General features: G+C 49.8%; 1 protein-coding gene across 4 annotated transcripts in view; it reads right to left on the reverse strand.

Moving 5' to 3' along the window:
• The window catches only part of HSF2 (heat shock transcription factor 2), a 1,113,385-nt gene that overhangs the window by 801,620 nt on the left and 283,961 nt on the right, over positions 1-27,804 (reverse strand). For all 4 annotated transcript variants that reach the window (XM_069606600.1, XM_069606598.1, XM_069606599.1 and 1 more), the window contains one exon: positions 20,362-20,486. In XM_069606600.1, the coding sequence (XP_069462701.1) occupies positions 20,362-20,486 (125 nt within the window). The remainder of the gene's footprint in view (positions 1-20,361; positions 20,487-27,804) is intronic.

A 27,804-nucleotide genomic window follows, 5' to 3' on the forward strand; every position in this document is an offset into this window, starting at 1 on the left:
TTGAGGGGGGGGGGCGCTGACATGTCCAGAAGGTCTGGGAACCAAATCTGCCTCGGCCACGCCAGTGCGACGAGGATCATCCTGCACCGGGACTGTCTGAGTTGACTGATGAGTCGCAGCAGCAACGGCAACAGGGGTGGGGGGGGAACGCATACAGGAACAGGCCGTCCCAGGGGGAATGAGAATGCATCGCCCATGCTTCCCGGCTGGGGAAACCTGCTGGCGAACCTCCGGCACTTGGTGTTCGACGCCGTCACGAATAGATCGATCTGGGGATTGCCCAATCGTTGGAATAGGAGATCCACTTAATCCTGCCGAAGCTCCCACTCGTGGCAAAAGCGTAGCTCCCTGCAGAGCGAGTCAGCGATGGTGTACTTTATTCCTGCCAGATGGAAGGTGTTAGGCAGAATCCTCTGCAGTTCCCTTGGGGAACACTGCAAAAAGATTAAGACTACAGGAGTAAGCAGTAAACCCAATTGGTAGCAGTCTGCACCACCCCGATTTACCTGGTAGCTGTGGCTGAGCAGTCAGACCTCTCTCAAGAAGAGTAGGGCAGTATATAGAGTATACACCATAGGGCTAAAAACACAATAGAGCAAACAAACACGGACCAGATCTTTGTATAAAAAGTATATAATTATTTATTTAAAACACACTTTAGGCAATATACTAGCACTCTAAATCAAAAGCAAGTTAAAACAGTCAGGTAAAGTATACACACCTCCCTTAATAACTATTAGACAAGTCAGAATTAAAACACCACAATTTGTTAAACAGAGGTGAGCGCAATAACCTGAATGCAGTCCAATAGTTCAGTTAAAGGGAGAGAAAAAGGCAGAGCATAGAAATAAAACAGGTCCCAACACTTTTAGGAGTTCTCAGCAAGGGAATAAAGGCAGTATAGACTGTAGAGCCAAAGTTCATAGGCCAGGCCCACTTAAAAGGGAGCAAAGCGAAATGTGCCCAGGATCACACGGTTTTAAAAATGCACTAAAAGTCTTTGCAGAATGTTCAAAAGAGGTTGGGGCGATTCAAGAAGGTAAAGTTAGGAGGGTTGGGGCCAACCCAGTTGGCAACCAAAGGCGGCTCACCACTGGGCCAATCAGAGTAGAGTGCGACGTGGGTTGCTGAGGCAACGCAGTCCAGGGTGCCAATTCCCCCCTCAACCCCTCCTGTGGAACCCAGACAGAGTGGCACCATTTGGAGGACTTCTGTGGAGAAGCCCGCCAAAATAGTGGAACAAAGGGCTCGACCTTGGTCAGAGTTACAGAGACGGACACAAACGCCATTTTAGAAAAGAGTTCTGGCAAAAAGACCCAACCGGGGATTTAATCAATGGGAAAATCCCATAGAGAATATTCTGGTGGAATATTTCGCGTGGTAACCACTGCCACCAGCCAGAAACTTGGCAAGGGGGGACTGGACAGTGCCCCCTTGAAAACAGACCCCGGGGCAATATAATTAACCCCTTCCAGTACTTCCACAATATGATGGTTTGTACTGGTTCTGTTCACAATTTAGGACTAGTAAAGTCAATGGTGACTTTACATGCCCTGGGAGAGAGTAGTCACTCCCAGGGTATGGAGTCTATGTTTGGGGGTCACTATGACACCCCTGTGTTACTGCACTGAAGGTGCTGTGTAACGCACACAAAAAATAGATGATCCCCCTATGGAGTAGAAAGAAAACCCCATAGCCCATAAGCACACACAGTCAAAGACACTCAAATCATGTCTAAGAGGGGGAGGAAAAGAGTCTCACTCTTAGCAGGAGAAAAAAACAAACCCCAAAAATCCAGCAAAGGTGCTGGGGGACTCACTAAGTTTGGGAAATTAGCCTTATAAGAGAATTCTCCCTAACAGAAGGGTACTAGGAACATCCCTTGGGCAACGGCCCAGTGCCACAGATCCTGCGCTTCCTTGGATAGGGCTGGGGATCTGGTTACCCCCCTGCTTCCGGATTTAGAACATTGTGGTGGTGTTGTCGGTGAAGACCCTTACCACCTTGCCCTTGAGGGACGGAAGGAAAGCCCTGAGGGCCCAGAACACGGCCGGAGCTTCAGGACATTGATGTGCAGTGACCTCTCCTCCGGGAGCCAAATGTCTCTTGCATGGAGATCTCTGGTGTGCGCTCCCCATCCCTCCAGGGAGGCGTCCATCGTCAACGTCTCCTGATACGCTGGGGTCTGGAAGTCCATGCCTCCCTGCCCCACCACTGGATCGCTTGACGGAAGGTCTCGTTGAGGGAGATCTCGTCTTCGAAGCTGTCCGCCGCTTGCATCCAACGGGCGTCGAGGAACTCCTGCAGCGGCCGCATCCGCAACCTGCATAGACGCACGAGGTAGATGCATGATGACATCATGCTGAGCAGGGACTTGATGTATCTTACCCTGGCCACTTCCATGTTCAACAGCCGTTGTACCTTGCCCAGGATGGCCTTCGTCCTTTCCTCCGACGGTGAAGCCAACCGCGCCACTGTGTCGAGTCTGGCTCCCAGGAACAGGGCGTTTTACGATGGTACCAAGTGGGACTTCAGGAAGTTGATCGAGAATCCCAGATCCGTGAGCAGGCGGACGGTCTTCACTGTGTGATTGACAGCGAGTTCTCTTGACTTTAGCTCAGATGAGCCAATCGTCCAGGTAGGGGTATACGTGGATCCCCTGCAAGCGCAGCCATGCCGCCACCAGTGCCAGGCACTTGGTGAAAACCCTTGGCGCCGACTTCAACCCGAAGGGCAGGGCCTTGAACTGGTAGTACCGCCCTTGGACCACTAATCATAGGAACTTTCGATGTCCTTTGTGTATGGGGATGTGGAAGTGGCATCCTCCAAGTCCAGCGACGACAGGAAGTCGCCCACCTCCAGCTGTCCCAGCACGTGCTGAAGGGTGACCATCAGAACTTCTGGGACTTGATGTATTTGTTGAGGCGGCAAAAGTCTAGGATGGGCCCCAGAGTCTCTTCGGGACGAGTTCTATCGGGCCCTTTTTTAGCATTGCTCGTACCTCCAGAAGCAGCTGTGGCACGTGGTTTTCCTTCCTGGCCACGGGTGGTAGACCGGGACACTTTCTTTGGAACTCCAGAGTGTGCCCGTGGGCCAGGGCATCTAGCACCCAATGGTCGGTGGAGATGGACTCCCACATGCTGATGAATTTCGCCAGCCGGCCTCCCACTGGGGTGCTCGGGTGGGGGCCGGACATCACGGCTGGTTCAGTCTTGCTTCGCCGAGACCTTGCCTCCTTGGCCTCCTTGGCGATGAAGACGATGTCTTTTGGCCTTGCTGCGGCCTCTGTAGGCTTCCTGCAATGAGGAGTGGGCCACCCGGCGGTATGACGCAGAACCGCCGCCAAATCGTTTGCCTCCGGAGGTCCGAAAGGATGGGCGTCGTTGATGGAGAGAACCCAAGGCCCGGGCCGTCTCCGTGTCCGCCTTGATGGCCTGCAGTGACTCGTCCACTGCCTTGCCGAACAGGTTGGACCCGTCGAAGGGCATGTCCAGTACACCGGTCTGCATGTCCTAATGGAAATCAGTGGCCTTGAGCCAACCGCGCCGGCAAAGGCAAATGCTGTTGCCCATCTGGTGAAAGCCGGTGATGTCCGTGGCCACCGTGATGGCGTGGTCCGGAGCCAACTTGCCTTCCTGCAGGATTTCAAGGGCTTCAGCCCTCTTGTCGTCTGGGAGGAAGTCCAGGAGGGGAGCGATCAAGAACCACAGCTCCCTGTCGTAGCGCGCCACGATCGTGGGGGCGTTGGCCGCTTTAATGGTCATCGCTGCCGACGAGATGACCCGTCATCCCATGGAGTCCAGCTTCTTCCCCTCACCGTCCGGTGGGGAAGTGAAAGTTGATGCCATTGCTTCTGCCGCTTTCTTCTTGGCTGCCGCCGGAGACCACCGAGTCCGGGGACGGCTGTGCTCTGAGGCACATAGGGGCGGATTCTGGGACCCAGTACTTCTCATACCGGTCCCTCTTCGCAGGAGCCGTGGACGGGTTTCTTCAGCAGTGACAGTCCTTCGTCCCAGATATCGTACAGTAACGGGACTGAGAGGACAGTCTTCCTCTTGGTCTCCCGTCGTTGGTAGAGGAAGCCCTCCTTTTTATGCTCTTCGGGGCATAGCTGGAAAAGCTCAGATGCCCTGGCGATCATGGCGTGAAATGAGCCAATTTCGTCAGGGGGGAGGGGCCGGGCAGGGGGTGATGGGAGATCTATCCCGTCATCACCACCATCTTCGTCGTCCGTCCCCGTCTCATCCCTAAGTGGAGGGGATGGAGGTGAAGGATGGAAAGGAGGGGGAGGATGGATTCGCCTCCGCTTGTTCGGTTGGCTCCCCGACAGTTCAGGCGCCGCTGGATAGTCTGCTGGGGGTAAGGGCAACCTTGTCCTTATCTCCGTACACAGGGTCTGCAAAGTCATCAAGATTGCTCCTGAATTGTCCTGTGGCATAGGCAACGGTTGTGACGGGAGCGACGGCTGGGGCGCGTGTCCTCTGTGGCCCGCGGCTCCTCATCGGCCCCACCGTTGCGCTCTACGTCCGCCTCGTCGGGATCCCTCCTGTAGGACCCGACTTCCTCAAACTTCTTGTCCAGGATCTTTAAGACGCCAGCCAGTTCGCCCTCGGAGGTGGTATCTGTGTCTGTTATGGCTACCGTGCCCCCCCTCTTTCTCGTCCTGGGGTTTCACGGTGGTCTTTTCGATAAGCTGGAAAGAGGTTTCCCTCCAGGGTGGCAGGGAAACTCTAGGCCCGGAAGTCTTCTCCACTGGGGTAGCCTCTGCAGGCTTCGCCAGGGCCGCCACGACTCCTTCAATGGAGGCCTTCGCCGGGTGAATCAGGGCCTTCACGACCTTGGGCGCGTCTGAGGCCTTCACCTTAAGGGGGAGTGTCGCCGCCTTGCCCCCCCTTGGCCTTCTCCATAGTGATCGACCGGGGCTTCTCCCGAAGCTTACCCTGGTTTTCAGACTTCCTTTTCCCCGAGCCAGAGCGTTGCACATGAATATAAGAATAGATAGCAGTACACACATGCACAACCACGAGGGGTGGCAAAAGGCTCAACATTAAGCAATACAAAAAACTCAACATTAAGCATCTCTTACCTCCTCACCAGGCTCACCTTAAGCGAACAGGTTGTGCAGCACTGCTTGGCCGACCCTGGACTCCTCCCTGGAATCCCGATCGACGCAGTAGAATCTCGTGAAGGTGTGCGTCGACCTCCACGTAGCAGCCCTGCAGATGTCCAGCAGGGGCACACCAGATACGCACGCCGTAGTAGCAGCTATCGCTCTGGTCGAATGGGCTCTCGGACGGCCTGTCAGCGGTCGGTTAGCCAACCGGTGACAGTGCATGATGCAGCCGGAGAGCCATCTGGAAATAGAAGACTTCGAGAGAGCCTTCCCTTGATTCAGAGGTCCAAATTTCACGAACAGCTGTGATGTCCTCCGGAAACTCTTTGTGCGGTCCACGTAGAACTTCAGCGCTCTAGCCACATCCAGCGAGTGCAAAGTCCTCTCGGCCGGCGACGAAGGAGACGAGAAGAAAACAGGTAACACCAAGGGCTCGTTAAGATGGAAGTCCGACGGCACCTTGGGCATAAAGGAGGGGTGCGTCCTAAGCACCACCCTCGAGGCATGGAAAGTCAAGTACGGTGCTTTGCAGGATAGGGCCTGGATCTCTCCCACTCGTCGTGCGGAGGTAATGGCCACCAGGAATGCAGTCTTCCACGACACAAACTTCATAGGTGCGGAGTGCATCGGCTCGAATGGGGGCCACATGAGCCTGGTCAGCACCACGTTAAGTTCCCACGCCGGGGCCGGGGCCTTCACTGGCGGGAACGACCGGAACAGTCCTTTCATAAACTCTTTCACCAGTCGATGGGACCACAGGGACGTCCGTCCTGTGGTACTGGTATATCTGGAGATCGCCGCCAGATGAATCTTAATGGAGGCATGGGCTAGCCCAGCCTTTGCCAGCGATAGCAGGTAAGGCAGCACTTGAGGGGCCGTAATCCGTAGGGGGTTGATCTTCTGTGCTCGGCACCAGATAGAGAACCTCTTCCACTTATGACCGTAGCATTTGAGAGTCGAGGACGCCCTGGCCTTTGCAAGAACCTCTCTGCAATCGGCCGGTATATCGTAGCCTCCAAACTCTAGCGTTGCAGGAGCCAGGCCTGCAGGTTGAGCGACGCCGGGTCGTTGTGGAAGATGGCGCCTCCTTCTCTGGAGAGAAGGTCCGAGTCCGCCGACAGCTTGATGGGAGGGGACGTTGACAAGTCCAGAAGGTCCGGGAACCAGATCTGCCTCGGCCACGCCGGTGCGACGAGGATCATCCTGCACCGGGACCTCTTGAGCTGGCTGATGAGTCGAAGCAGCAACGGCAACGGAGGGAACACATACAGGTATAGGCCGTCCCAGGGGAATGAGAACGCATCGCCCATGCTTCTCGGCTGGGGAAACCTGCTGGCGAACCTCTTGCACTTCGAGTTCGTCGCTGTTGCGAACAGGTCGATTTGGGGTTTGCCCTATCGTCGGAAGAGTAGATCCACCTGATCCTGGCGCAGTTCCCACTCGTGACACGCGCGCAGCTCCCTGCTGAGCGAGGCGGCGATGGTGTTGCTTTCTCCTGCCAGGTGGAAGGGAACCAGGAACATCCCCTCGGCGACCGCCCAGTGCCACAGATCCTGTGCCTCCTTGGATAGGGCTGGGGATCTGGTGCCTCCCTGCTTCCGTATGTAAAACATTGTTGTGGTGTTGTCCGTGAAGATCCGCACCACATTGCCCTTGAGCGACGGGAAGAACAATTTGAGAGCCCAGAACACAGCTCGGAGTTCCAGGATGTTGATGTGCAGGAGCTTCTCCTCCGGGAGCCAGAGGCCTCTTGCGTGGAGATCTCCGGTGTGGGCGCCCCAAGCTTCCAGGTAGGCGTCCGTCGTCACCGTCTCCTGGTATGCCGGCGTCTGAAAGTCCTTCCCCGCCGTGAGGTGCGCTCGAACGCCCCACCACTGAATCGCCCGCCGGAACACCTCGTTGAGGGGGACCCTGTCTTCGAAGGTGCCCGTCGCCTGCATCCAACGGGCGTCGAGAAATTCTTGAAGAGGGCGCATCCGTAGTCTGCAGAGGCGCACCAGGTAGATGCAAGAGGACATCATCCCCAGGAGGGACTTGATGGACCTCACCCTGGCCACGTCCGTGGCAAGCAGGCGCTGCACTTTGCCTAGAATGGTCTTCGTCCGTTCTTCCGACGGGGCCGCCAGGCGCCTCACTGTATCGAGCTTCGCTCCCAGAAACAGGGCCACCTGCGACGGCACCAGGTGGGACTTTGGGTAGTTTATGGCAAATCCCAGGTCTGTGAGTAGCTGGACGGTCCTTGCAGTGTGTTCGACGGCGAGTTCCCTCGTCCTTGAACGGATGAGCCAGTCGTCCAGGTAGGGGGTAGACGTGAATCCCCTGTAGGCGCAGCCGCGCCGCCACTGGTGCTAGGCACTTGGTAAAGACCCTGGGGGCCGACTTCAATCCGAACGGCAGTGCTCTGAATTGGTAGTGGCGTCCCTGGACGACAAACCTGAGGAACTTTCGGTGACTTTTGAGGATGGGAACGTGAAAGTATGCATCCTCCAGGTCCAACGACGACAGAAAGTCGCCTTCCTCCAGCTGTCCCAGTACGTGCTGGAGGGAGACCATCCTGAACTTTTGTGATCTGATGTATTTGTTCAAACGACGATGGGGCGCCAGCCGCCCGTCTTCTTCCTGACGAGGAAGTACCTTGAGTATACCCCGGAGCCCCGGAGCCTCTCGGGACAAGCTCGATGGCGCCTTTCCTGAGCATCGCCCGTACTTCCAACAGCAGTTGCGGGACGTGAGGGCACTTCTTCAGGAATTTGATAAGAGTGTCCTCTTGCCAGGGTATCCAGCACCCAACGGTCGGTGGAGATGGACTTCCACACGCCGACGAAGTTCGTCAGCCGGCCTCCCACCGGGGTGCTTCGGTGGGGGCCCGAGACCACGGGAGGTTCAGTCCTGCTTGGAGGTGGTGGCCTTGCCGCCCTGGCCACCTTGCTGACGGCGGTGAGGCGCTCCCTGCTTGCCGCGACCCCTGTAGGCCTCCTGAGACGAGGAGCGTGCCGCCTGGCGGTAGGACGACGAGCCACCGCTGGATCCCTTGGAGGCACCCTTTCTGCCTCCGGAGCTTCGAAAGGGCCGTCGTTGCTGAAGGGCTCCTAGGGCGCGGGCCGTCTCCGTGTCCGTCTTTATGGCTTGGAGGGATTCGTCCACCGCCTTCCCGAACAAGTTGCTGCCGTCGAACGGCATGTCCAACACCCTGGTCTGGACGTCCTGACGGAAGTCGGTCGCCCGGAGCCAACCCCGTCGTCGTAGGCAAACACCGTTGCCCAGCTGGCGGAACCCGTTATCGGCAATATCGGTTGCCACCGTTATGGCGTGGTCTGACGCCACCTCGCCCTCTTGCAGTATTTCCAGAGCCTCGGACCTCTTGTCATCCGGCAGGAAGTCCAATATGGGGGCCAGCTTAAACCAGAGCTCCCTGTCGTAACGGGCCACGATCGCCAGGGCGTTGGCCGCTTTGATAGTCGTCGCCGCCGACGAAATGGCCCGCCGCCCCATGGCGTCCAACTTCTTTCCCTTGCCGTCCGGTGGGGAATTCGGCGTCGAGGCTCCTGACCCCGCCGCTTTCTTCTTCGCCGCCGCCGAGACGACCAAGTCTGGCGTTGGCTGGGCCCTGAGGCACAGGGGAGCGGTTTCGGGGACCCGGTACTTCTTCTCGTACCGGTCCCGTTTGGCTGGTGCCGTGGAGGGGTTCTTGAGAACCGACAGGCCCTCCTTCCAGATGTCATCGATTAGGGGCACCACGATGACCGTCTTCCTCTTGGCCTCCCGGCGCTGATAGAGGAAACCTTCCTTTTTCTGCTCCTCCGGGCAGAGCTGGAACAATTCGGACGCCCTGGCGATCATGGCGTGGAATGAGCCAATCTCGTCGGGCGGCGAGGCCCGTGCGACGGGAGAACCGTTCCGTCGTCGTCGCCCTCAGAACCTGTCGTCGAGCCCAACGCACCGTCATCTCCCGACTCGTGGGAGAATGAGGAGGGAACTGTAGGCCTTACGGGGGCGAGCGGAGGAGAGGGTTGGGTCCTCCGTCGTTTGTTCTGAGGACTTCCCGACGGGCCAGGTTGCGGGTCCTCCGGCCTGGTCCGTGGGAATCTCGTCCTTACCTCAGAGCATAAGGACTGGATGGCAGACAAAATGGCCGCCGAGCCATCCTGAGGCCTAGGATCCGGCTGCGCCGGAAGGGAAGGCCGCTCTTCCTCACCATCGTCGTCTTCATCGGTTATCTCCCGAGGATCTTCCTGTCGGTATCGAACCTTCTCGAATTGGACTTCGAGGTTCCTCACGGCCTTGGTCAGTTCCTCCTCCAAGGCCGACTCCGAGCTCGAGGAGGGCACCGTGCCCCCCCTCGCTTCTTCCATCATGGCGGCCACGACGATGGGCTGAAAAGAGGATTCCCTCCTTGGCGGCAGGGAAACTCTAGTCCTGGAGGTGGTCTCCGCTGGCGGTGTCTCTGCCGGCTTGGCCAGAGTCGCCGCGATGACCTCGATAGAGGCCTTTGCCTGCTGGGTAGGGGCCTTGACCACCTTAGGTGCGTCCCGGGCCCTCTCCTTCGGGGGAGGGGCGACGCCTCGCTCCCCCTCTTCAGAGATCGGACGGGGCTTCTCCCGAAGATTACCCGGGGTCTCGGACTTCCTCTTCCCCGAACCGGAGCGTTGGCTCGTGGTTGACGGTGCCGGGGAAGGTGTGCCCTGCCTGGCGACCGAAGAGCCTGACCTTTCGACGCTCCCGGAGCCAGCAGACTCGCGGCGCTTGGCCTGGTGTTGGGCCCCCGTCGCCGGGGCGCCCGCACAGGGTTTAGAAGCCCGCTCGGACCCTTTCTTCTTCTCACCCGTCAAGCCCTTCTCCAAACAGCTTGCGAGACGGGATCGACAGTCCCTCATGGTCCGCTCCGACAAGTTCTTGCAGAACTGGCAGTCCTTCTCTACATGAGTCTTGTCCCCATGAAGACAGTAGAGGCATTGCGAATGTTCGTCTTCCTTAAACACATTCTGCAGCCTGCATCCAGGGCAGCTGCGAAACCGCTTGGGACTGGGTGACGAACTCGCATCCTGGGCCATCTCGAAGTAGGCCGCGAATCTTCTGGAATCCTCAAAGAGGTTGATTCCTTGAAATCGTCACCCTTGAGTGGCGTAGGAAAATCCCGCAACTGGCAGCCGTTAACCGGAGTAGAAACGGTGGAGCTTGAGGCTCGATTAATGGAAAAAATGTGAAAATTCACCTGAAATAGCACGAAACACGCAGAAAAAGCTCGAGAGCTAAGCACGAGGACTCCCAACACTTGAACGTGCGGTAAAAATCTGAAGATGGCTGCCAGAGGCGGGGCTTAGGTAGAGGGCAGTCATTGGCTGTGGTCAGTATGACACAGAGATCAGTGATTGGTTACTACTATGAAACTGATACTGATTTTTTCTTTACCGAGGATTCCCAGCCTGACGACGGGGAATATTCATGAGCATGTGAATCCATGCCAGACCCCATGCTGGAGAATTGTTTAATCAAGAACCCTTGTGTGTAAGAGTTTATTTGAATACTTATCACTGTGAATCTCTGTGTAACTCCCCTACAGCTCACATTGACTCCTCTTGAGATGAGCCTGGCTACTCGACCACACTACCAACCTGTGTAGTAGACATACCAAAGGTTGGGTTCCTATTGCCAGGAGGTCAGGGTTGTTGTAGTGCACCCAAAGGGTACTGCATATAATCTTGGCTAACACTGATCTTCATCAAGGCACCCTGGAAGTCAGTCCCAAAAGACTATCGACCGGAGACGGGGTCCGCCGAGACACATTGAAGAAAAGCACCAGGACATCGCAGCCATTGATGTCCATCACAGTTGACCGGGGTTCTGAGGATTTCCGTGACTGCTGGAAGCCTGTCGAGTCGTGTTGCCCCAGAAGCGGGGACAGCTTGACGCTGTGCTGCTAGACGACTGGAGACGCAACGCTCCATCATTGCCTAAACCAAGGGCTCCCTCGCCATCATCGCTTTGTCCCGCGCAGAGAAAGTTGAGGTCGCCAACGACCGAGGAGAATCCGCTGGTGGGTTTCCTGCCACCTGAAGTCCACAAAGACGCTGACGAGTGAAGTTTCAGCCATGGTTAAGTCCCGATCGTCGACGCCGACACCCGACGCCTGCTGCTGGGCCTATACTCGCCACGAGTCCTCTCTGCGGCACCAAACTCGTCATCGAGGTGCACGGCACGCCTAGTCTATGCAGGACGTCCACGACAGATCGAAGGGCACAGAGGAATTCTGTGCTGATGTCCAGATGATGGCATTTATCTTTTCTTCACGGAATCTCAACGACAGTGGCTCCTGCTGTAAAGGGAGTCGACGACCGAGGAATCAGTCGACGAGCCGTCAAAGAAACTCTGCTAACTCAGGTACATTGGTTAAGGGAACATTTTTGACCAGGAAACAAGACCATTTAAACATAAATGGACTGGGCTTGTTAATACACTTTATTACAGGTTTCCCAGGTTGGGGGATCCTCACACAGAACTGTGTCTTAGTAGCAAGAGAACCATTCTGCCATTGTTTAACCTAACTTGTCTATCGTCCTATGCTGATGCACATTACGGTTTGATTTGTATGCCATTAGAAACTGTCAGCAGTTGGTGCATTTTAAAGGAGTCAATAGTTAAGAGTGGTACCACATAGACATTGTATATATTTGCCATATTAGTTTTTCCAAAGTATGTTATTAATTGTGTATATATCTTGAACCTTATTTATATAAAAGAACTACGAGTGAAGCCTGCCTCTGAATCCAGGATGTCTTGTCTGGGGTAGGCAGGAAGTGAGCGAGGTGCTCGAAACTCCTGTCAGGTCCAGTCTTGAATCTTCCTGCAGGAGTGATGCTGGCCCACCAGACCCCCTAAATCTGCCTGCCCAACAGTCTCTCGGCAGATAAAACTACCAAGCAGGCAAACTCAAGGGGAATGGAGAAAATAACAAAAGACAGATCTTCACTGGCTTGCACTGATGTTCTCTGGAACTGGATTTAACGCCTCAGTGTGTGAAATCTAGGAAACAAATATATATATATAAATATATATTACTAATCATTCTACTCTTATTCATTAAACTAAATTACTGCCACCCTCCTTATAGTACCTGTAGTCTATGCTCTGATGCTAATAGTCTGTATTAAAGTTTGTAGTTGAAAAGAGAATTCTGTGAATATTTATTCTTTAAATCAATCTCTACTCAGACGTTTTCTTTCATATTTCTGGCCTGTATGAATATTTATGCTGACTTTTCTCTCTTCATCTCTTACTGCTGCAAATAATCTTTTTTCAGAAATAAAATAATTTCTCTGTTTGCTTATTGCTGATTTCATAAGATTTGTATTGTTCTTACTCAGGAAAGTCTTTAAAGTCTTGGTAGTATTACTGTTTCTCAAAACAAACTATTTGCATTTAAATTCCTTTTTTTTATACATCTTTTTTTTCTTGTATGACTGGAAGAGATCTGTTGCTTTAAATTGAAACCGCACAAACCGTGCAACCATCCAACGCTTATTGATGCTTTATTTCACACAGCTGACCGGCTCTGACGCAACAAGTCCAGCGTTACGATTACTTCCTGGAAAAACGTCACGACGCTCGCGCACGCAAATGACGTTCAAAAGGTTCTTTACTTTAACTTTCCTCAACGTGCATTGCGTATTTCACGAGACGAAAATAAATACTTGCGCATGCAACTGCAAGCGTTATATATTATAAAAGATATAACTAAATACAAGATTCTCTAAAATGTTAACGTGCGCCTTGTTAGTAAACACGAGCAAACTAATTAACTCAGTTCCAGAAATGACACGCAACATGCAATTTTCAAGATTCTAACACAGAACCTTTTCAGTAACAGAATGTCATTAAACTCTTAAATATTTAGAATAAGATTACACTCAGCTTCTTTAACCTTTTAAAAATAACGGAATAAATAAATCCTTGACTTTAAAAACTCTGAAGTTTGAAGAACTTAGCTTGCGTCATCTGTTTTTAACTTCACTGCTTCAAGGAATGTCTGGACTTCAACTTCAATTCAGTAGAGGAATGGAGATTTCTTAAATCTTCTCTGGTAACTAAGAATTATGAATACTTGGAAATGGATTCACTGAACTGAAGAAACTGCGACCTGCCACTAAGGCAACTAAAATGAAAGGCAGTTTAGAACACTGATTTACATTCCAAACTACCTCATAATCTATTCCCTCCAATCACTGCTGCAGAAAGGACACTCCATCTTGCTTTGGAGAAACAAGTGATTCCTGTAAGTTTCATTAAGAAATATTTCTGTTAAAATTCTTAAATATAACCAAACATCACTCTGCTAATATTAATCTACATTCACTGTGTTTTATTTTTAAATGGTGAATCCTGAAAAATAATTACTATAGGAATTCTTAATTTAGTGTCCATTTAAGGCGTGTGCTAATGAAACTTTTGAAATGCACCTTGAAATCCAAACAGTGTGCCTTTTGAAGTTGTGTACTTTTGAAACTCTTGAAATGTACCATGGAATCCTGACAACTCCCTGTGCTTAGTCTCCTAGGAGACCCAAATGCACTCTGATGATTGGTCGGCTGACTGTCCGGCAAGGACAGCCACCCTGCTGGGTGACTGACAGCTAGGCTGGAATTAATGCGAGAGAACTGAATAAAAGGCAAGGCTTTTGGCTTGGAAGGCAAAGTCGACCATTGGACGAAGGAACCGAAGACGAGCTGCAAGAGGACGCCTGCTGCAACTCCTGGACCGTTGGTTTGCCTGGTGAAGCCCTGCTGCTGTGCTGAAACTCCAAATTTGTATTGACAGAAGCCCCTGCAAGGACGACTTCTCCTTTGAATTGGTGGGACCAATCAACTCCAAAGTAAGCCACCCGGAAATCCATCTCAGAGCTGATTGAATTTCCACAGAGTTGCTGCTGGAAACCGTATAGCCAGGGAGAGGAACACCAGATTGTGTGCATTGCTTTTAAGCTGGCCTAGAGCTTCAGGAAGATCCTCCAGAATCCCAGGAAGAAGGACTGACCGAGCCTGAGCCCCCTCAACCGAGTGCGGGACCCCAGACGCAAGGAAAGTGCATCTCGACAGCCAGGAACCGCAGTGTTTCTATTTGCGGTAGATGCGAAGAGCTGAAACACTAAACAGCCAACGATTTGAAGATTGACTGTTGCGAGCAGTGACCGTCCCATTGCAGTGCAGGAGTCCCCAGAAGTCCTCCCTCTTGTCCCCACGACTGAGGGTCAGGAACAGAAAGATCTGCAGAGCTGCACAGGAACAGAAGTCATCTGCTGCACTTTTTCTTGAATGCAAAGGTACTGTAAAGTCTGAGAGAATTTACCTCTCACTGTAGAGTTGCTTGCATCTTCTACTACTCACAAGTTTAATCCGCTTGTGGCCCTACATTCGTTTTGTCTCTTCTTCAAAGACATCTAAAACATTGTGCAAAGACTTCTATTTACCTAACAGAAGTGCTTCATCCTATATAAGACTTTTGCCCGTTGACTTTGGCTTAGCCTACTGTAATGAATGACTCTTCTTGGGGGATCCAAAAGTATTTGCCTGCTTAAGAATATTTTTGGTCTCTTGTTGTTCTAAATAATCTTTTCCTTTGATTACTATATGAATGCAACAGTGATATATCAATGCCGCCAGCACCCTAGCAATTGAAGTCACCTGAGGGTGTAGGTAGTGTCTGTGGGCCATCCCAAAAGTGTATCTACTGATCTAGAGATCTTAAGAGTGTGTATTTCATGACTACCAAAACTGTGTAGTACATGCTTATACAAAAGGTTGGGTTTCCTATACCTGTAGTCAGAGTTGTTTGTAGCGTTCCCAGAGGGTACTGCAACAAACTTTGGCTAAAAAGGAGGTTGGAGGAAAAAGATATAGGGGAGGTGGTCATTGAAGGCCAAAAATGTATGAAGACAACTAATGCTATTCAGTGACAGAAAGCAGATGGGTAGTTAGTGATGGAAGAGAACAGCTCCTATGTGGAGTATAAGATTTCAGAACATTAGCAAATAAATGTGAATCCAAAGAAGGAGATAAGTTTGCCAATAGACAAAGTGTAATGTGTGAGGCAGGGGACAAGGACAGTCCCTGCTGGGCCCACCTATCAGATTGAGGTTGTAGAGGAGCGCCCAATGTTCCAGGAGGAGCAATTAGACAGGTTAGGCAGCAGAGATACAAGTCTAAAGGAAAGAGGGATGGTCACCTGTGTCAAATACAGCCAAAATCAATGAAAGAATACATGGGAGTATACATGAAAGATGGCAGTGGGGAGCCGTACTGATAGAGTTAGAACCATGTATAAGCAGAGGGCCATGAAGCAGTTAAACACATGTCGGAGAACTTTACAATAGTAAGGAAGCAGAGTGACACAACAATAGCTGGGTGGGTTGTCGAGGTCAGCAGTGGGTTTCTACTAAAGGGGTAAGTGAGGCTATTGAAACAGCCTGAGAAAATATAAGATATAGAAAAGGGAAAGGTTGGGGAGAGGTTGGACCAGGCCAACAGTGCAAGATGCCTGACCTTTTGTGGTGCAAAAGGGTCAGTAGAAGCACAGGAGGGGCTTGCAGACTGGAGTATCAGTGCCACATCAGTCGGGTGGTTGGTGGGAGATCAGATAGTGAGGAGAGGGTGGGAGGTGGAGAGAAGAAAGAGGGCAGACTAAATAGATACTGCATGTCAGATATGATATTTTGTAAGAGAAGTAGCTCGCAAAGTCCTAGCTAGGAGTGTGGAGGAGACCAAGTGGATTTGAGGGCAGACAAGCATTGATTAGAGGGCTATTAATAGCTTGTGAGGATGAGAGCTCAACAAGACGAGAGTCAGGTTGTAGCTCATGGTCGTACTCAGCAGTTGGATGGATGAGGTTGTGGCCAAGAGTGAAGGATGAGGCAAGTAATGGTGCACAAGGGGTGCCAGGCCAGAAATTAACTCAGGAAATACCAATTCAATTGAGTTGGCATGGGGTGGCGAGAGAGCATTAAGGGAAGTCTTGGCTTGGTCTAGTTTGGGTGGCATAGACATGTTTGAAATATCATTTAGTGATTTTAGAAGGGACAGAGACAGGCAAGGCACGCTGAAATGGAAGAGAGTGGTCAGGGAGTGTGGAGGGGGGGTAACAAAAAAAAGAAAACGAGTTAGCTGAGTATGCAGAGACTGAATGTGTTGCTACAAATGCAGACTATGGAGGGCAACCAGAGAACGTTCAAAAAGGAGTGCAGCTGGAGTGTCTGGACCTTGTACATGTTATGGTGGCTTAAGTCAATCAGGGATATGAGAGGGATGTCAGTGGGAAGAGATTCGAGAAGGAGGTCAAGATCCTGAAAGAAGGGGTTGTGTGTCAGAGGCAGGCAGAAAGGGTGGGTTGGTGCGAGAATTTAACAGTGATGTATTCAAGAGAATAAGAGAGAAATTCCAAGATATTAGGGGGTAAATGGGATGGCTTGGTTAACCATGAGGTCAACAAACGTGCCTTTCTTTGTGTTAGGGAGAATTCTCAGAAATATGCTAATTCCCTTCTACCTTGGAGAAACGCAGCTTTTTTTGCTGGACTTCAGGACTTTTAATTTCTAAACTGGAGACAGACCTTTTCCCACTCTGATATATTTTTCAGTGATTTGGACTGTGCGTTTCTTTTGACTTTGGAGCTTGACAAACTCCATAGGCATCATCTTTACATTGCGACACACAGCACCTTCAGCGCAGTGACACAGGGAAGTCTCTTAGATTTCCCAAAGGTTTAAATACCTTCTCTTGGTGAAACTACTGTTTCCAAGAGCAGAAAAGTGAAATTGACTTTACTTACATTTTGTAACTTTCTAGATTCAGCACACACTATGTTACAATAGGGTGCTCTAGGGGTTACTTAGCATCCCCTTTGTCTAGTTTCTCATGTAACATTTTTATGTTACCCTTTCTACAATTAATGGCTGGTGACAGTGGCTTACTTTTCCCCCACCATTGTGTGTTTTTACCGCGGGCTGCAATTGCAGCTGCAGTAAGACACCTATGGGTGCCCATTTTGTCAAAATAGCCCTGTCTTTTTTCACCATTTCTTGTTGGAAAGGTCCTTCTTGAAATTTACTCCGCGCGCCAAACCAGGTTTGGTCCCTTTGTTCGTTATGTCTTTGGCTGGATTCACTGGTGAAGCCCGCTTCTGGCTCCATGGTGTCTGGCAGGGCAGGAAGTGAGGGAGGTGCCTGAAACTCTCCGTGCTTAATCCCCTTGGTTACAGGAATGCACCCAAAGGTAATTGGCCGGCTGGCTGTCCTTGGAGGACAGCCACCCTGCTGTGTGAGCGACAGCTAGTCTGAAAATGAATGGGAGAAACCTGCATAAAAAGGCAAGACTTTTTGCTTGAAGGCTGAGTCAACCATTGGACGAAGGAATCCAAAGAAGAACTTGGAAGAGACGCTTGCTACAACTCCTGGACCATTGGTTTGACCATTGAAGCCCTGCTGCATTGCTGAAGCTGGAGAAGCCCTGCAACGGACGACTTCTCCCCTTGGGTTGGTGGGACCAATCAACCGCCAAAGCGAACTCGCCTGGACATCATCTCAGAGCTGACTGTACTTCCCTTGCTACTGCAGGAACTGATTGCCAGGGAGAGGAACACCAGATCGAGTGCATCATTCTTAAGTCGGACCCGAGCTACAGGAAGATACTCCGGACTCCCATGAAGCAGGACTGACCAAGCCTGAGCCAACTCAACCGAGTGCTGGACCTCAGATGCGAGGAAAGTCCATAAAGGTATCCGAGAACCGCAGTGATGCGGTTTGCGAGAGCCGCGAGGAGCTGAAACTGCAAAGTGACGCTTGTCTGAAGTTTGGCCATTGCTGCCGCTGACCTTCCATTCGTAGTGCAGGAGTCCCCAGACGTCCTCTTTCCTGTCCCCTCGACTGAGGCCCAGGAACAAAAGCCAGCTGGAACCAGTTCTTCAAACCAATGGTACTGTAAAACTAAGGGGACTTGCCTCTTGTTGTGTAGCCTTGCTTGCTTTCAGTTGAGACTCGTCTTGGTTGACCTTGCAGAGTTGCCTGCAGCTTTGCCCCTCACAAGCCTCCCAGCTTGTGGCCTACAGTGATTTCATTTTCTGCAAACATTTCTAAAACATTATGCAAGACTTTTTACCTACCTGCAAGAAGTGCCTCAGCTCACCTAGACTTTTCCTCAACTAACATTGGCTGTCCTGGCTCACTGAAAGACTCTTCTTACCTCCGACTTTTTGCTTTAACTATTCCCTAGGAAAAGGTTAATTTACTTTGTATTGGAGGGTTCAAAAAGGACTTACCTGCTGAAGAATATTTGTTAACGATTGTTTTCATCCCCCCTCTTTTCCTTTTGACACTAAACTCAGTATTGCTCTAAATGTACCAGTGATATATCAATGTCCACAGTGTCCTAGTTATTTAAGTCACCTCAGGGTGTAGGAAGTGTCTGTGTGAATCCCACCAAAGGCAAAGCGAACAATAGGACCAAACCTGGTTTGGCGCACAGAGTAAATCTCAAGAAGGACCTTTCCACAAAGAAATGTCGAAAAAAGAAGATCGGGCCATTTTGACAAAAATGGCACCCTTGGGTGCTTTACTGCAGCTGTGAACGCAGCCCACGGTAGATGCACACCACGGTAGTTAAAATGAAACAACTGCCACCAGCCCTTCAGTGAGAAAAGGGTAAAATAAAAAATGTTAGATGAGAAGCTAGACAAAGGGGATAGTAGATAACCCCTCCAGCACCCTATTGTAACAGTGTGTGATGGGTCTAGAAAGTTACAAATGTAAGTAAAGTCAATTTCACTTTACTGCTCTGGGAAACAGTAGTTTATCCCAGAGAAGGCATTTAAACATTGGGGAAATCTGGAAGACTTCCCTGTGCCACTGCACTGAAGATGCTGTGTGACACAATGTAAAAGATGATGCCTATGGAGTTTGTCAGGCTCCATAATCAAAAGAAACGCAGAGTTAAAAAAAATATATATCACATTAAAATACATGACAGAGTGGGAAAAAAGGGTCTAGCTCTCGCCAGGTTAAAAACAATCAAGTCTTCAAAATCCAGCAAAGTTGCTGGAGTTCTCTAAGGTGGAGGGAATAGGCACATTTCTGAAAGTTCTCCCCAACTGAACTGCATACAATCTTGCATAACACTTTGTATGGCAGGGAGAGCGAGAAACAGAGCCAGCGTGCATGACTGCAAGAGTGTTAAGGTCGTGTGGGAGGGGAATCCATTTTTCAGTGACTAACGTCAAGAAATATTGGGGTGCTAGTTGCCAAAGTGGACAGTAAGAATTTTGTTAGCGATATTGGGCATTTAAGAGAATTCATATTCGGGGCTCAGGGGGATTTGGAGGAAAGATGGGGGGGCTCCCTGAAAACGAACAAAGGGGTAGATGGCATCTGTGCAGGTGGAGTGACCAAAATACTATTCTGGAGGGGGAAGGTGGGTCTTTGATATAGACAGTTTGATTAGTTTGCAGAGGTATGCAAACCACATGAATTTCAGAACTGGGCAAAAATCAATCAAGTACAAACACCCTAAATTGCTGCTCGACACAAAAACATGTCTTCAAGGTACTACCTTAATAAATAAAAAATAAAAAACGTTGTCTCATCATTGTAGAGCTATTGCTGTAGCCGCTTAACCGACAAATAATGTTCAAGTTGTGAGGGTCATTTTTTAATAGATTTTTTATGAAGCGGAAACCGATCTTAAAAACTTTATTCAAAAAAACTGCATACATGTAGAAAAGAAAAAGAGGTGCAACATTTTAGAAAAGAGAAGAAATGAAGAAAACCTACAAAATGGGAATGGAAACAGTTTGAGGTAGTGGAACAATAATCAGAAAAAAGAGGGAGATTACACACCGACAAAAAGAAAACTGCGCAAGCAGGAGAAAAGAAGTCCAGGTTCTAAAGGAAAAGTGAGGGGAAAAAAATGAGAGATTTGGGGTAAACATGCAATCCCGTCATATTGGCCATGGAGCAGAAGCAGGTGTGAATGTTTAACCAGTGAGGGAACAGCCAGAACGGCAGGTCTTGTCTTTGCTCCCAGAGTGTAAAACAATGAGCAGAGTCAGTTTTGGAGGGAGGGTGACACCATGGTTGGATACAGATACCTGCTTCTGAAGAACCACTGAGAATGTAATCCATGGCTTTGATTAAGATAGGCATTAGATGATTACCAATTCTCATCCAATTAATTTGATAAAAGTATCATTAATAACGAACTAAATCATCATACCTTTGTAATGCGAGCAGCTTAGATTCAAAGGTTTCGTGTCTTGCTTGGACCTTGTGGGCATTGGTCAAGATCTGCGAAATGTCTTCCGGTGTTATTTTAGGTTCCTCGCCTTTTGTAGATGCAACCTAAAGAAGGCAAACAAAACAATGGGCATTGCACCTTAAGGTTTCAATCCCTCAATAATACATTCATAACCTTTTAGAAAAATCTGCTGATTTGTTATGGATAGGAAGTTAAGTATTGCTTTTCTATGGTGTTAGGGAGTTTTACGAAAGTCCACCAACTATAGGACTTGTGAAGACTCGCACTTGGGAGACAGGGCTCCAACTCTTAGTATAGGTCTGAGCCACACGAGTTTTGCTGGTATCAATGGCTGAGCAGCCAGGCTCATTTTAGGAGGGAGAAAGAGCTGCAGGCAGTACAAAGAAGTATACACATAGACCAAAGAGGCACTAACACACTAAAGTTATATCAAAATAATTGTTTATTTTATATATTGTGAGAAACCTGGGGACGTCCTCACATATATTCCCCTTGGGTCCCCTTCTCAGGTGGCCAAGGAAAGGCCATCGCTCTTGAACCCTGACCCTGGTAGTGGAGAAGTGAGGATCACCTGAGGGGGAGGAACCCTGGGGAATGGGAATGAAGTGTCCTCAGGTGAGAAGCAGTATTTCCCCTTTCCATTCCATAATGACCCCTTAGAAGCCTTTGTTACCCCATTCACTTTGGTCAGAGGAGCATCAGGAAAAATGACAAGCCTCAAAGATACAGAAGGAGGATGAGAAAAAATAAGGGTCCGGCAGGCGAGAAATTGTATCCCCCCTTCCCATTGACTATCAAACTAACCTTTCCCCGACCTTTATGGGTTATTGCAAGTCAGCTCCAATTATTTTCCCACATGTGACACTTGACAGTACTGAGACGAGGAAAAGGAGACTGAGTGTAACGAACACAACACACTCTCACCGCTCCAGTACTGGGACGAAGACGCTGCCTGAAGGTCAGGCATGTCTCTGATTGTGGTCAGGCAGGGCTTATTGGACATCCACACCTGCGCAAAGGCAAGGGGCTGCAGGTGTATAAAAGGAGGCCAGCCCAGCAGGAAAAGGAACAGTAGGAGAAGCAGCAGGGAGGTGGGTGCAAGCAGCAGGGAACGGTTATGCTTGAGCTGAAATATGGCGCTGGTGCGCAGTGTATTCTGGGAGCACTCAAAGCCATAATGGATATTTACTTCATGCCGCAGTGAAAAGCTGTACTCATTTTGCTGAGAGCTGGATTTACTTTGCTGAAGAAAATATGCTTTCCAAACCTTGCATGCAGTCAAGGACATTCTGCTGGGAAAGATGGCTTTGTTATGTCCGTGGCGCTTGTTTTTAGAGGAGGGAAGCGCTTTGCTCCTTGAGATTACTGTCGGTTGACCCAGCTGGCAACCAACGGTTGCCCATCAATGCGCAAGTGCATTTGCCAGAAGGTTCGAAAAATTACCACCCCTTTTTGAGGAGTGCATATATGCGGAACCCCTCAATGGTCAGACGGGACAAGTACAAAGACCTCAGTTGGAGGGGGACGCTTCCGTCCGGCATACCTGTGGGCTGTTGTGCTCTCGGCCTGGCTGTTATCGGGGTCTTCCAGCCGCATCTGGCGAGATGAGGGATTCAGTTACGCCCACGGTGATGTATTTTCTTTTGAATTCTCTGTCTTTTCTGTGATTTATTTCTGTGTTATCACTTGTTGCTTCCAAGCTTTGAATAAATAGCCGTATAAGTGCTCATTATTTTCTAATAGTGCTTGTGGTTGTAAGTCATTGCGTCGTCTACCTGCGCTTAAAGTATTGGCTCTGCAATTGCATTGGTGATTAATGACTGTCCGTGCACTCTGGGCGAGCAATACATTTTGGCGCTGTGAGCAGGGTATTTGTGATTAATTGTTCCAAACATTGAAGAATCTGTTTGAACGCATATAGGCTTTGTTTACATTGCAAGCGAAAGTAATTTGGCAGGGAGTGTTGGACTGTGTTAATCTGTTTTTTTTTCTTGGTGTGTGCTTGCCTGTGCGAGTGATTGCAGTGTGGAAAGGAAAAAATATATAGATATAAAGAGGTTTTGTACAGTATTGCAATGATGAATAGTTTGTTCAGGAAAAAGAGCGTTCCCGCTGGCGGTGAATGTTCTGATGTTATCATTCCAGGCTGGACTAAGAGCCCATATCATAAATTGGCCCAGGTGTGGGCATGCGGCGCGGGGCTAAGTGAAACATGGGATCAGGGATTGGGAGATGCTGATTCGTCTGATGTAATGTTGTGCTTACAACAAGTTTCAGTGGAAAGGGGAAGGGAATGCACTGCACTGGGTAGGCGGGGTTGGGTCCTCCTGCATGCCTATAGGAAAATACATCAAAGGAATTTGGAAATGAAAAATGAGATTTTGCGATTGGAAAGAGCTGGCTGCAGAAAGGCAGCCTGCGTTAATGCAGCAGATTCAAATGAAACTTTTTAAAGATAAGGCAGACACATACCAGGCTGTGGCCGAGAGGGCAGCAGTCTGAGTAGCCTGGTATAAGTATAGGAAAAGACAGGGAGGGGTCAACCAAAGAAAGGTGGCAGCTGTAATCGCTACCGCCCGATGTGGACTGGGATCTGGATAATTGGGATGGTGACATTTTTGATTCAACCAGTCCAGAGAGTAGTTCAGCAAATGAGTCAGACCCCAAAATGGAAATTAAGCAGAAGACAGTGGTTGCTAAGCCAGTTAGAAGACAGCGAGCCGGGCCCCACCCGCAGAATGCTGCAGGTGGGGTTGTGGATTTAGCCACGCTGGAGGATTACACCCAGCACGAGGTTGGGGAAATTATTACCCGTTTGAGGCAAAAATCAGGGGAACATTTATTGACATGGATGGTGAGGTTGCTAGATGGGGGCGCTGCAGGGTTGTTGGTAGATTCCACAGACTCACTGCGTTTTCTACCCTTGTCAACTGACACCAATGTACAGGAGGTCTTAAGGGCAGGGCCGCCCCCTCATGAGAATGGTCACGATTCACAGGTGTCTTTGTTGCACCTAGCAGCCCAAGCATGTAACCGTAAATACCCCATTACCACAGATTGGCCTAGCGAGGAAACAAAGTGGTATACTTTGAAAGAGGCAATTCAAAAAGGTCAGAGCATGCTATGAAAGAGGCAATTCACGTAGATGCTCCAGGACACATGGGGCTGTGCCGCTTTCAGTTTCAACTAGAAACATGTTGATTAGAACTGCACCACCCGCATACAAAAGTGTCATTATGACTTTGCTCGTAGGTATGACGGGCAAACCCACTGATGAGGGAGTGGATGCCATTCGGCAAATAGCAGATTTAGGGGAGTGGGACAAGAGTGATGACAAGCCACGGGAGAGAGATGGGCGTAGTGAGAGAAGAAATGAAGGCAGGAGGCAAGATAGTAGAGACTCCAGAGTGTCCAGAAAGGATATGATTTTGGCTTTGTTAAAAGATGGTGTGCTACAAGAAGAAATTGATGGCATTGCAACTAGGGTAATGTATGAATTATACAAAAAGAGAGGGCTTGCAGCCAAAGAGCACTATAAACAGGTTAAGAAACAGGTAGTGACCAAGCCACAGGGGGGACACCTCACCTCCTGCTCCTCCTGAGGAAGAACAAGAAGGGTCTATGGGGACACCTTCCCCGTACCAGCCAACATACGATGATTTGAGGAAGGTGGCGAGTGCAATGCTAGAGGCAGAGTCAAGTCACACTCATTCGAAATTTGACTAGGTTTACGGCCAAGCTAAGGCAGTGTTTGCTCGCATAAAAGTTGATAGGCGGCACCATGTTGATGTTAAGATTTTTTGGGGGCCAGGAAATACGCAAGGGGTGCGTGCATTGATAGACACCGGGGTGGAGGCCTCTGTAACGCTCACCTGATTCTCGCAGAGGCGCCGGTCTTGACTGGGCGACTACCGTATCTTCAAAGGTGATGTGTAGCACCCGGTTGGCTCTTTGGGCTGGACCTCTGTGCACTGTATGCCTGACGTGTAGAGTAAGATGTCTGCAGATAGAAAATATGGGGTTAATGAACTGGGGTTATTGGGGTGTCCCTATCTCTTTCCTCTTCTCCTCTCCTGTAGACCCCCAAAGGTTAACGCTCTCACCTTAGGTAAGTGAATGCCGAGCTCTCCATCTGCCTCGGGGCAGGGTGCTGTAACCAGTTTCTTCACTGGATAGGTAGCGCAGGCCTCTTGACTTCAGAGGACTGCTGTCCGTCGTTTACTGCACGAACGGTAAGTTTCGAGTCATTCAAATGTCTTTAAAGTCTTTAGTAATGATGTCTCTTGTTTTGCAGGGTTCCGGCGATGGCGGATGACAGGCTGAAGTGAGTTGAAGATGGAGCCCGTGTGATGAATAGAAGCGCCTGGAAGCACGTAAGTAAGCGCTTGTTGCCTGCTTCACGATGCGCTCTAACTGTCTTTTTATTTTGCAGGTACGAGTTCGGAGCGGCTGCAGAGTGCCGGAATACCCACTGGATTAGATGTGGAAAGGAGTAATGGCACGTGAGTATTAAAGTTCCCCAATGTCTTTAAACGCACCTTGTTTTGTCTTTCAGATGCGGGATGCAGCGCCGAAGGCCTCCGGAGCGTGCGAAGAGTTGGTAAGCTTTTGTCTTTCAGATGCCGGAATGCAGTGTGAAGACCTCCGGAGCGCACGAAGAGTAGGTAAGATTTTGCCTTTCAGATGCCGGAATGCTAACCTGTTCTTTCTTGTCTTTATAGGTGTTGCTGAAGACTGGATTCAGGATGGTAAGCCTTTGCCTTTCAGATGCCGGAATGCTAACCTGTTCTTTCTTGTCTTTATAGGTGTTGCTGAAGACTGGATTCAGGATGGTAAGCCTTTTTCCTTAGGCCCAGGACCGGATGCAGAAGACACGATGAGCGTTCTGCTGCAGAGGTTGCAGAATAACGCAAAGCAAGATTCATCCACCGGGTGTGGTTTAAATAGCCTCCTGTAGTGCTTAGGTGTCTCCTTCCACAGCCACGCCTAAGTAAGAAAAGAGTTCCTGGTAAGAAAAGAGTTCCTGCCTTCCAGAAGAGTTCCAGTGTTCTGAATCTAGGGAGTGGCTCCAGCCCCACCCAACAGGAAAAGTAGTTCCAAACAGAAGAGGATCAGAGGCTCAACTGGCAGGCAAGTAAGCAGCATGGTCTGCTGAAGGTAAGTCCACCCAAGCATTATGAGCCCGGCGCTTCCAGCGCTGGGACTGGGCATATTTATGAGCCTGGTGCCACTGGCGCCAGGACTGGGTCCAAAAGGTCCCAATTGGGACTGGTTGGCACTTGGAACCTGGGTTATGGATCTGCTTCCAAGGGAGTTGGGTAAACCCTGACCTTTTGGAAGCAGAGATCATGACAGCCTCTCTGATTCATGGCAATCCAGCACGATTCAAAGGCAGACAATTTACTATTACAGGTCTCGGGGGAAAGGAGACCCCCGCAGTACAAACTGAAGTGGAGATGAAAATAGGCAATTTAAATAGGCAGAAATACCGAGTGTTGATTGTCCCGATACCGGAGTACATAATTGGCTTTGACATTCTGGAAGGGTTGACTTTGGGACTGGGAGGTAAAATGTACCAGTTTGGGGTGAGTGCATTGATCTGCACACCCATTACCGTAAGCAAATTGAAGATGCCCCCAGTGCAAGTGCCTGTGGCAACCAAGCGGGTAGCAATGAAGCAATACCGCATTCCTGGGGGGCACAAGGAAATTTCAGACACCATCAAAGGGTATGTGGAGGCGGGTGTGTTACGCCCTATCACCACCACATGGAACAATCCTCTCTGGCCTATTAAAAAGGGGGATGGGTCTTGGAGGATGACGGTGGATTACCGTGAGTTGAATAAACACACTCCTCCCTTAGTGCCCGCGGTCCCAGATGCCATTACCTTGATTGAGAATGTCCAAAAGTTTGAGGGGACTTGGTATGCAGTGGTAGATTTAGCCAATGCATTTTTCTCTGTTACAATTGATGAAGAGTGCCAAAAGCAGTTTGGGTTTTTTTTGGAGCGGGCGTCGGTACACCTTTACAAGGTTACCTTGACAAACTATAGACCCATCACCACAGTCCCATTCTTGCTTAAAATCATCAACAGAGTAGCGTATCTGCAAATTCAGGATTACTTAGAAGCTAACAATTTACTAGGTTCACGGCAATCAGGCTTCCGTCCCCTTCATGGTACCGAAACAGCCCTGATTGACCTCAAGACCCAAATTGACGAGTTGAAGGACAATGGCAAATCAGCTATGCTACTCCTCCTTGACCTTTCTGCGGCCTTCAACTTGGTAGATCACGCAGTTTTATGGAATCACCTCAGTTCTGCCGCTCATTTTTCAAGTGATGCCATAACCTGGGTAAAATCCTTCCTGGCAAACCGGACAATGAGAGTATTCTCCCCCCTAGCAGCTGCTGATCCCACACAAGTTTCATGCAGTGTCCCTCAAGGATCATGTGTATCTCCAACGATGTATAACATCTTCACCAAGCCTTTGTTCGACAAGTTGGACAGACTGGTTGTCATCTACACTAATTACGCAGATGACACGCAGATCCTTATCCCCCTTTCAGGCACCTTCTTGGCAGACACAGCCTTAGTGAATAAGATATATCTCCTCATTCAGGCATGGATGGCATCTCACGGCCTCTGCCTGAACGACGATAAAACTGAGTTACTGATCCTCGGCTCAGAGTTGGCCATCAAAAAATTGGACCCTAATTATGCTTCATTTAACATAGATAATAATGTCATCAAAGTGATGCCTGCAGTCAAAACTCTCGGGGTCTATCTTGACTCAGCGCTCACCTTCAAGAAACAAACCAACTCACTAGCATCCTCCACTGCATACACCTGCAAATTGATCCGAGCATGCAGACCATTCCTAACGGAAACTAGTTGCATTACTCTAGCGAACGCACTTATCATATCCAAGTTGGATTACTGTAATGCCCTATATGCTGGATCTAACAAATACATCCATGACAAACTCCAAACGCTCCAAAATAATGCTATTAGAGTAGCCTTAAACATTCCTAATAAAGTTCATATCTCCACTGCTAGGAAAAATATCCATTGGCTTAAAATCAAAGACAGGATTGCGCTTAAAACCTTATCGCTTACTTCTAAATGCCTCAACAACATAGCGCCCCCCTACCTGGTAAACAGAGTCAACAAGAGAATATCAAACCGGCCCACCAGAATGACGAATGCCTACACATTAGTGGTGTCCAGATATAAAAAGAGCACAGCGGGCGGCTCCAGCTTCCCGGTCATAGCTGCTCAAACCTGGAACAGACTCCCTCTTGATCTCAGAATGGACCAACCCTACACCAGCTTCAGGCGGAAAGTCCTCACCTGGATTCGCTCCATCGACACTTAGCCTGACCACCTTACCGCCACTTATT

This window comes from Ambystoma mexicanum, chromosome 4p, assembly GCF_040938575.1.
Source record: "Ambystoma mexicanum isolate Mex_15411 chromosome 4p, UKY_AmexF1_1, whole genome shotgun sequence".
Taxonomy (NCBI): Eukaryota; Metazoa; Chordata; class Amphibia; order Caudata; family Ambystomatidae; genus Ambystoma; species Ambystoma mexicanum.